The sequence below is a fragment of the Coregonus lavaretus genome, assembly GCF_964263955.1.
Source record: "Coregonus lavaretus genome assembly, chromosome: 7".
Lineage (NCBI taxonomy): Eukaryota > Metazoa > Chordata > Actinopteri > Salmoniformes > Salmonidae > Coregonus > Coregonus lavaretus.
In genome coordinates this window covers 7,205,045-7,216,236 of record NC_139994.1, presented here as the reverse complement: position 1 = coordinate 7,216,236, position 11,192 = coordinate 7,205,045, and the positions used below count along the sequence as shown (strand labels likewise).

At 50.1% G+C, this 11,192-nt stretch overlaps 1 protein-coding gene across 1 annotated transcript in view; it reads left to right on the top strand.

Annotated features, from left to right (window-relative positions):
* Positions 1-11,192, top strand: part of LOC311131861 (uncharacterized protein) — a gene marked incomplete at both ends in the record, with an annotated part of 33,764 nt that overhangs the window by 9,973 nt on the left and 12,599 nt on the right. The window contains 2 exons of the mRNA XM_084164989.1: positions 5,547-5,600; positions 5,796-5,849. Of these exons, the coding sequence (XP_084021115.1) occupies positions 5,547-5,600; positions 5,796-5,849 (108 nt within the window). The remainder of the gene's footprint in view (positions 1-5,546; positions 5,601-5,795; positions 5,850-11,192) is intronic.

Below are 11,192 nucleotides of genomic sequence, written 5' to 3'. Positions count from 1 at the left end.
ACGCATAACACCTGACCCACACACACGAAACTAAATAGGGAAACAATTAAGACACAAATAAGGGACAGGTGTTATGAACAGACAAAACCAAATGAACATGAAACATAGAACGGTGGCAGCTAGTACTCCGGAGACGACGACCGCCGAAGCCTGCCCGAACAAGGAAGAGGAGCAGCCTCGGCCGAAACCGTGACAGTACCCCCCCCTTGACGCGCGGCTCCAGCCGTGCGCCGACCCGGAGCTCGGGGACGACCCGGACGACGCGGAGCAGGGCGCGCAGGATGACCCCGATGGAAATCGGTCAGTAGGGACTGGTCCAATACGTCCCTCCTTGGCACCCAGCACCGCTCCTCCGGACCGTACCCCTCCCACTCCACGAGATATTGAAGACCCCCATCCGGCGTCTAGAATCCAGGATGGACCTCACGGTGTACGCCGGAGCCCCCTCGATGTCCAACGGGGGCGGAGGAGTCTCCTCAATCTCAAAGTCCTGGAGTGGACCAGCTACCACCGGCCTGAGGAGAGACACATGGAACGAGGGGTTAATATTTTTGTAATCAACAGGTAGTTCTAACCTATAACTCACCTCGTTCAATCTCCTCAGGACTTTAAATGGCCCCACAAACCGCCGACCCAGCTTCCGGCAGGGCAGGCGGAGGGGCAGGTTTCTGGTTGAGAGCCAGACTCGATCTCCAGGTGCGTATACTGGCCCCTCACTGCGGTGTAGGTCGGCGCTCGTCTTCTGTCGACGTATGGCACGCTGCAGATGGACGTGTGCAGCGTCCCACGTCTCCTCCGAGCGCCGCACCCACTCATCCACAGCGGGGGCCTCGATCTGGCTCTCATGCCATGGTGCCAGAACCGGCTGGTACCCTAATACACACTGAAAAGGGGTTAGTTGGGTGGAGGAGTGGCGAAGAGAGTTCTGTGCCATCTCGGCCCAGGGCACATATCTCGCCCACTCCTCCGGCCGGCCCTGACAGTACGACCTCAGAAACCTACCCACATCCTGGTTGACACGTTCAACCTGCCCATTACTCTCCGGGTGGTAACCCGAGGTAAGGCTTACCGAAACCCCCAACCGTTCCATAAATGCTCTCCACACTCTAGAGGTGAACTGGGGGCCTCGGTCAGACACTATATCCTCGGGTACCCCGTAATGCCGGAAGACATGGGTGAACAGAGCCTCTGCGGTCTGTAGGGCAGTGGGTAGACCCGGCATGGGAAGGAGACGACAGGCCTTAGAGAACCGATCCACAACGACCAGGATGGTAGTATTCCCCTGTGAGGGGGGAAGGTCGGTAACAAAATCCACCGAGAGGTGGGACCAGGGTCGTTGTGGAATAGGCAGGGGTTGTAACTTACCCCTGGGCAAATGTCTGGGCGCCTTACACTGGGCACACACCGAACAGGAGGAGACATAAATCCTCACATCCCTAGCTAACGTTGGCCACCAGTACTTCGTGCTAAGGCAGTGCACTGTCCGGCCGATACCCGGATGGCCAGAGGAGGGGGACGTATGAGCCCAACAAATGAGGCGATCGCGTACCTCGAGCGGAACGTACGTCCGACCCACAGGACACTGTGGAGGACTCGGGTCGGTGCGTAACGCCCGCTCGATCTCACCATCAACCTCCCACACCACCGGAGCAACCAGACAAGACTCCGGTAGTATGGGCGTGGACTCAACTGACCTCTCCTCTGCGTCATACCGCCGAGACAGAGCATCTGCCTTCCCGTTCTGGGACCCAGGGATGTATGTGATTTTAAACACAAACCGGGCTAGAAACATAGTCCAGCGAGCCTGGCGAGGATTCAGTCTCCTAGCTGCCCGGATGTACTCCAGGTTACGATGGTCAGTTAGAATGAGGAAAGGGTGTTGAGCCCCCTCGAGCCAATGCCGCCACACCTTTAGGGCCTGGACCACGGCTAACAGCTCCCTGTCTCCTACGTCATAATTCCGCTCCGCCGGACTGAGCTTCTTACTGTAAAACGCACAGGGACGGAGTTTAGGTGGAGTGCCAGAACGCTGGGAAAGAACGGCCCCTATCCCGGCCTCTGACGCGTCCACCTCTACTTGGAACGGTAAAGAGGGATCCGGATGCGCCAACACCGGCGCCGAGGTAAACAGGTCCTTCAGTCTCCCAAATGCCCTGTCCGCCTCAGCTGACCACCGCAAGCGCACCGGACCCCCCTTTAACAGAGACGTTATGGGAGCTGCCACCTGTCCAAAACCCCGGATAAACCTCCGGTAATAATTCGCAAAACCCAAGAACCGTTGCACCTCCTTCACAGTGGTTGGGGTCTGCCAATTACGCACAGCTGACACCCGGTCTACCTCCATCTTCACCCCTGACGCAGACAACTGGTAACCCAGAAAGGAGACCGACTTCTGGAAAAACAGACATTTCTCTGCCTTGACATATAGGTCATGCTCCAACAGCCGCCTCAATACTCGGCGCACCAGGGCTACATGCTCAGCACGGGTAGGACTATACACCAGAATGTCGTCGATGTACACCACTACTCCCTGTCCCTGCATGTCCCGGAAAATCTCATCGACGAAGGATTGGAAGACTGAGGGAGCATTCATCAACCCATATGGCATGACTAGATACTCGTAGTGTCCGGAAGTCGTGCTAAACGCTGTCTTCCATTCATCGCCCTCTCGAATGCGCACCAAGTTATATGCGCTCCTAAGATCCAATTTTGTAAAGAACCGCGCACCGTGCAGTGACTCCGTCATAGTCGCAATCAGAGGAAGTGGATAGCTGTACTTCACTGTGATCTGATTGAGACCGCGGTAATCAATACACGGGCGCAGACCTCCATCCTTTTTCTTTACAAAAAAGAAACTTGAGGAAGCGGGTGAAACGGAGGCCCGTATGTATCCCTGTCTAAGAGACTCAGAGATGTACGTCTCCATAGCCTTTCTCTCCTCTTGAGACAAGGGATACACATGGCTCCGCGGGAGAGCTGCTCCTGACTGGAGATCTATCGCACAATCCCCCCGCCTATGAGGCGGCAGCTGCGCCGCCCGAGTCTTACTGAACGCCAGTGCCAAATCCTCATACTCGGGGGGAATCTGCAGTGCTGGCATTAGATTCGGACTCTCCACCGAGGTCGCCCCTATGGAAACACCCAGACACCGCCCCTCACATTGAGCAGACCACCCTTTAAGAGCTTTCTCTCGCCACCTAATAATAGGGTCATGAGTCATCAACCAGGGAAGACCCAGCACTACCGGATACGCAGGAGAGTCAATCAGATAGAGCTGAATTCTCTCCTCATGACCCTCCTGCGCCATCATCTGAAGGGGTGCTGTGACCTCCCTAATCAACCCAGACCCTAACGGACGGCTATCTAGGGCATGGACGGGGAAAGGCTTATCCACTGGAAGGAGGGGAATCCCTAACTCTATACAGAACTGGCGATCTACAAAATTCCCAGCTGCGCCTGAATCTACCAGCGCCTTATGCTGGGAACGAGGTGCAACCTGTGGGAAACAAACAGGCAAGGTTAGGTGCACGACAGAAAGCTCTGGGTAAGCAGGGCGCCTACTCACCTGGGTGGACCCCCCAATGCGTGACCTGCCTTCTCCCTCACTGGAGGACCCGCCCCAACACCTAGCCGCGGTGTGCCCTCCACGACCACAGTTGGTGCAAGGGCCGGGTCCCCTCGGGCTCCTCCTCCTCCGTTCCCTAGCGCCAGCACCTCCGAGCTCCATAGGGCTCGGCTCGGAGGTGCTGGAGAGTGGAATGGGCAACCCCCTCCCGGAACGTCCACGGGTGGCGAGCAGGGTATCCAGCCGGATGGCCATGTCGACAAGCTGGTCGAAAGTCAACGAAGTGTCCCTGCACGCCAACTCTCGCTGGACGTCCTCCCGGAGGCTGCAGCGGAAATGGTCGATATGGGCCCGCTCATTCCACCCTGCATCAGCCGCTAGGGTCCGAAACTCCAAGGCAAAGTCCTGGGCGCTCCTCATCCCCTGTCGGAGGTAGAATAGACGCTCCCCCGCCGCCTTCCCTTCTGGTGGATGGTCGAACACAGCACGGAAGCGGCGGGAGAACTCCGCATAGTTCGTGGTAGCGGCGTCCATTCTCCTCCACTCGGCGTTGGCCCACTCCAACGCCTTGCCGGTGAGACAGGAGATGAGGGCTGAGACGCTCTCGTGTCCCGAGGGCGCCGGGTGTACGGTGGCGAGGTAGAGCTCCACCTGCAGCAGGAACCCTTGACACCCGGCAGTGGAGCCGTCGTACGCCCTCGGGAGCGAGAGCCGAATCCCACTAGGTTCCGGAGATGAGACAGGAGGGCTGACCGATGGGGCTGGTTCGGTTCGTGGAGGTGTGGGAACCCCGCTGGTCTCCCATCGGTGCAGAGTATTCATCACCCCCTCCAGGGCATGACAGACCTGGTTGATGCGGTCCTCCTGGCCACGAAGACGTTCAGCCATCTCGGCTGTCGGCTCGGTCGCTCCTGCTGATTCCATGGATATGATGCGTGATTCTGTCAGAGTGGTGTGTGTAGATGAGTGGAAGGAATCAAGCGCAGGAACCAGGATGACTACAACCGTCTTTTATAGTACTGTTCAATACGTGAACAAAAATAGTCGCCTACCCAACCGGGTGGCACAAACAATTACGCACAAAACACAGTGCGAAAATACACAGGAAAAGCGCACGCAGTGCGAACTCTCGGGACACGCCAACAACGAGAGAAATAAACCATCAGAGGCAGTCTGACAACAAACAATCACGCATAACACCTGACCCACACACACGAAACTAAATAGGGAAACAATTAAGACACAAATAAGGGACAGGTGTCATGAACAGACAAAACCAAATGAACATGAAACATAGAACGGTGGCAGCTAGTACTCCGGAGACGACGACCGCCGAAGCCTGCCCGAACAAGGAAGAGGAGCAGCCTCGGCCGAAACCGTGACACCCTGGCCATCATACAGAGACACTCCCTGGCCATCATACAGAGAATACTCCCTGGCCATCATACAGAGACACTCCCTGACCATCATACAGAGAACACTCCCTGGCCATCATACAGAGACACTCCCTGGCCATCATACAGAGAACACTCCCTGGCCATCATACAGAGAACACTCCCTGGCCATCATACAGAGAATACTCCCTTACCATCATACAGAGACACTCCCTGGCCATCATACAGAGAACACTTTATTCTACTGATTTCAGTTGGCTGCTATTTACTGAGGAGTAATGTAGTAGCAGAAGATACAGCTCACGATAGATACATGCATGAAACGCTTTTAGTTATGTTATTGTCACATTTTTTATTTATCTCTGTCTCTCTCTCTCTGTCTCTATCTCTGTCTCTCACTCTCTCTCTGTCTCAATTCAATTCAGTTTAAGGGCTTTATTGGCATGGGAAACATATGTTTACATAATAAACAATACAGAAATTAACAATAAACATTACACTCACAAAAGTTCCAAAAGAATAAAGACATTGTCTGTCTGTCTGTCTCTCTCTCTCTTTCTCTCTCTCTCTTTTTCTCTCTCTCTCAGGGTACGAAGGGAGAGGTCGGCATCTCTGGTGAGCAGGGAATCCCAGGACCCCCGGTAATGACCTTCATCTACCTATGACTGATTCAACATGCACAATGTTATGTAAACATTATAGTAAAGCAATATGGTCAGAGCACAGATGTTGTTAGAATGTTGTGAGAATAAAATACAGATGTTAAGCCACTTTTACTCATGCAACATTGACATAATATCATTTATTTCAACTCTCACTTTCTCTCCATCTAATAGGGTCCTATGGGATTGAGGGGTTACCCAGGAATGATGGGCCCCAAGGGAGAGACGGTGAGTTAAAATACACCTCTCTATCTCCTTTACCACACTCTCTCTATCCACCACACTTGGCACTCCACTACCTCTCCTCCTCCCTTTGTTTCTATCTGCATAATAAACACTATCTGTTACCTTCTAAGGGGACATATGGAAAGAATCCAAACTCTGTCCTCTCTCTCAATCCCTCCATGTCTCTGTCTCTGTCTCTCTCTCTCTTTTCTCTCATGCACTCTCTCTCTCTCTCTTTCTCTCTCTCGCTCTCTAATGAGAACGGCTTGTCTGGGACCACTATTCCTCCGTCTGTAGTTAATGATCCAGGAAGGCCATCCATCTTAGCGTTAGTATTAGCTGTATTAGCCAAGTTAGCACCCAGGCTAGGTGCCAAGCAGAATGGCTGGCTGTTGGTGTGTAGCTCATATTAACCAAAAGCACTAATCGCTAAGTGCTAATCATCCTTTTATCACGGTGGTTAGCATGTTTGCGCTCGTTAGCATGCCCCATAGACACTGATGGAGATGATAATAACTTAAAGAACAACAACCTGTGGGGATGTGTTACACTTGTTAAAGTACCGCTATCTCCTTCTGAAAGATATCAATCAAATCAAATCAAATTGTATTTGTCACATGCGCCGAATACAACAGGTATACAACCTTACAGTGAAATGCTTACTTACAAGCCCTTAACCAACAATGCAGTTTAAAGAAAAAAAAGATTTTAAAAAGATTTTAAAAAAAAAAGAAATGATTAAAGAGCAGCAGTAAAATAGCAGCAGTGAGGCTATATAAAAGGGGTACTAGTACAGAGTCAATGTGTGGGGTCACAGGTCAGTCAAGGTAATTGAGGTAATATGTACATGTAGGTAGAATCACAGTGACTATGCATAGATAATAAAAAGAGAGTGGCAGCAGCGTAAAAGAGTGGGTGGGTGGGGTTGTGATGCACTGGGCCATACGCACTACACTCTGTAGTGCCTTGCAGTCGGAGGCTGAGCCGTTGCCATACCAGGCAGTGATGCAACCAGTCACGATTCTCTCGATGGTGAGGCTGTAGAACTTATTGAGAATCTGAGGACCCATGCCAAATCTTTTCAGTCTCCTGAGGGGGAATAGGCTTTGTCGTGCCCTCTTCACGACTGTCTTGGTGTGTTTGGACCATGATAGTTTGTTGGTGATGTGGACACCAAGGAACTTGAAGCTCTCAACCTGCTCCACTACAGCCCCGTCGATGAGAATGGGGGCGTGCATGGTCCTCCTTTTCCTGTAGTCCACAATCATCTCCTTTGTCTTGATCATGTTGAGGGAGTGGTTGTTATCCTGGCACCACACGGCTAGGTCTCTGACCTCCTCCCTATAGGCTGTCTCATCATTGTCGGTGATCAGGCCTACCACTGTTGTGTCGTCGGCAAACTTAATGATGGTGTTGGAGTCATGCCTGGCCATGCAGTCATGGGTGAACAGGGAGTACAGGAGGGGACTAAGCACGTAGCCCTGAGGGGCCCCCGTGTTGAGGATCAGCATGGCAGATGTGTTGTAACCTACCCTTACCACCTGGGGGGCGACCCGTCAGGAAGTCCAGGATCCAGTTGCAGAGGGAGGTGTTTAGTCCCAGGGTCCTTAGCTTAGTGATGAGCTTTGAAGGCACTATGGTGTTGAACGCTGAGCTGTAGTCAATGAATAGCATTCTCACGTAGGTGTTCCTTTTGTACAAGTGGGAAAGGGCGGTGTGGAGTACAATAGAGATTGCATCATCTGTGGATCTGTTGGGGAGGTATGCAAATTGGAGTGGATCTAGGGTTTCTGTGATAACGGTGTTGATGTGAGCCATGACCAGCCTTTCAAAGCACTTCATGGCTACCGACGTGAGTGCCATGGGTCTGTAGTCATTTAGGCAGGTTACCTTAGTGTTCTTGGGCACAGGGACTATGGTGGTCTGCTTGAAACATGTTGGTTTTACAGACTCAGACAGGGACAGGTTGAAAATGTCAGTGAAGACACTTTCAAGTTGGTCAGCGCATGCTCGGAGTACACGTCCTGATGCTCTCATGCATGCTTCAGTGTTGCTTGCCTCAAAGCGAGCATAGAAGTCATTTAGCTCGTCTGGTAGGCTCGTGTCACTGGGCAGCTTGCAGCTGTGCTTCCCTTTGTAGTCTGTAATAGTTTGCAAGCCCTGCCACATCCGACGAGCGTCGGAGCCGGTGTCGTATGATTCAATCTTAGTCCTGTATTGACGCTTTGCCTGTTTGATGGTTCGTCGGAGGGCATTGCGGGATTTCTTATAAGCGTCCGGGTTAGAGACCTGCTCCTTGAAAGCGGCAGCTCTACCCTTCAACTCAGTGCGGATGTTGCCTGTAATCCATGGCTTCTGGTTGGGGTATGTACGTACGGTCACTGTGGGGACAACGACATCGATGCACTTATTGATGAAGACATTGACTGATGTGGTGTACTCCTCAATGCCATCGGAAGAATCCCGGAACATATTCCAGTCTGTGCTAGCAAAACAGTCCTGTAGCTTAGCATCTGCATCATCTGACCACTTCTTTATTGACCGAGTCACTGGTGCTTCCTGCTTTAGTTTTTGCTTGTAAGAAGGAATCAGGAGGACATAATTATTTTCAGATTTGCGAAATGGAGGGCGAGGGAGAGCTTTGTACGCGTCTCTGTGTGTGGAGTAAATGTGGTCTAGAGTTTTTTTTCCTCTGGTTGCACATTTAACATGCTGGTAGAAATGAGGTAAAACGGATTCAAGTTTCCCTGCATTAAAGTCCCCATCCACTAGGAGCGCCGCCTCCGGATGAGCGTTGTCCTGTTTGCTTATAGCCTTATACAGCTCATTGAGTGCGGTCTTAGTGCCAGCATCGGTTTGTGTTGGAAATAGACATCTATGAAAAATATAGATGAAAACTCTCTTAGTAAATAGTGTGGTCTACAGCTTATCATGAGATACTCTACCTCAGGTGAGCAAAACCTCGAGACTTCCTTAGTATTAGATTTGGTGCACCAGCTGTTGTTTACAAATAGACACAGACCGCCACCCCTTGTCTTACCGGAGGCGGCTGTTCTATTTTGCCAATGCAGCGTAAACCCCTCTAGCTGTATGTTATTCATGTCATCGTTCAGCTACGACCCGTTGGTAGGATATTCGTGAACGTAGCTCATCTATTTTGTTATCCAATGATTGTACGTTGGCTAATAGGACTGATGGTAGAGGCAGATTACCCACACACCGTCGGATCCTTACAAGGCACCCCGACCTATGTCCCCGATATCTCCGTCTCTTTCTCCTGCGAATGACGGGGATTTGGGCCTTGTCGGGTGTCTGAAGTAAATCCTTTGCATCCGACTCGTTAAAGAAAAAATCTTTGTCCAGTATGAGGTGAGTAATCGCTGTCCTGATATCCAGAAGTTATTTTCGGTCATGAGAGACGGTGGCAGAAACATTATGTACAAAATAAGTTACAAATAACGCGAAAAATCACACACAATAGCACAATTGGTTAGGAGCCCGTGAAACGACAGCCATCTCCTCCGGCGCCATTATCTACTTTCAGACAAAGCCTACCTTCAGACATAGCTTACCTTCAGACATAGCTTACCTTCCGACATAGCTTACCTTCAGACATACACTACCGTTCAAAATGTTGGGGTCACTTAGAAATGTCCTTGTTTTCGAAAGAAAAGCAATTTTTTTGTTCATTAAAATAACGTCAAATTGATCTGAAATACAGTGTAGACATTGCTAATGTTGTAAATGGCTATTGTAGCTGGAAATGGCAGATTTTTAATGGAATATCTACAGCAACCATCAGTCCTGTGTTCCAATGGCACGTTGTGTTTGCTAATCCAAGTTTATCATTTTAAAAGGTTAATTGATTATTAGAAAACCCTTTTGCAATTATGTTAGCACAGCTGAAAACTGTTGTGCTGATTAAAGAAGCAATAAAACTGGCCTTCTTGAGACTAGTTGAGTATCTGGAGCATCAGCAATTGTGGGTTCGATTACAGGCTCAAAATGGCCAGAAACAAATAACTTTCTTCTGAAACTCGTCAGTCTATTCTTGCTCTGAGAAATGAAGGCTATTCCATGCGAGAAATTGCCAAGAAACTGAAGATCTCGTACAACGCTGTGTACTACTCCCTTCACAGAACAGCGCAAACTGGATCTAACCAGAATAGAAAGAGGAGTGGGAGGCCCCGGTGCACAACTGAGCCAGAGGACTAATACATTAGAGTGTCTAGTTTGAGAAACAGACGCCTCACAGGTCCTCAATTGGCAGCTTCATTAAATAGTACCCGCAAAACACCAGTCTCAACATCAACAGTGAAGAGGCGACTCCGGGATGCTGACCTTCTAGGCAGAGTTGCAAAGCAAAAACCATATCCCATCTTAATCTTTTATTTTTATTGGTCAGTCTGAGATACAGCTTTTTTTCTGGCCAGTTTTATTGCTTCTTTAATCAGCACAACAGTTTTCAGCTGTGCTAACATAATTGCAAAAGGGTTTTCTAATGATCAATTAGCCTTTTAAAATGATAAACTTGGATTAGCAAACACAACGTGCCATTGGAACACAGGACTGATGGTTGCTGTTAATGGGCCTCTGTACGCCTATGTAAATATTCCATAAAAAATCAGCCGTTTCCAGCTACAATAGCCATTTACAACATTAACAATGTCTACACTGTATTTCTGATCCATTTTATGTTATTTTAATGGACAAAAAAAGTGATTTAAAAAACAAGGACATTTCTAAGTGACCCCAAACTTTTGAATGGTAGTGTAGCTTACCTTCAGACATAGGCTACCTTCAGACGTAGCCTACATTCAGACATATCCTACCTTCAGACACTTTTTTAATTTATTTAACTAGGCAAGTCAGTTAAGACGCTGGGCCAATTGTGCGCCGCCCTATGGGACTCCCAATCACGGCCGGTTGTGATACAGCCTGTAAACTGTAGTGACGCCTCAAGCACTGAGATGCAGCGCCTTAGACTGCTGCGCCACTCGGGAGCCCAAAGACATAGCCTACCTTCAGATGTAGCCTACCTTCAGACGTAGCCAACCTTCAGACATAGCCTACCTTCAGACATAGCCTACCATCAGACATAGCCAACCTTCAGACGTAGCCTACCTTCAGACATAGCCTACCTTCAGACATAGCCTGCCATCAGACACAGCCAACCTTCAGACGTAGCCTACCATCAGACATAGCCAACCTTCAGACATAGCCAACCTTCAGACATAGCCTACCATCCGACACAGCCAACCTTCAGACGTAGCCTACCATCAGACATAGCCTACCTTCAGACATAGCCAACCTTCAGACATAGCCTACCATCAGACACAGCCAACC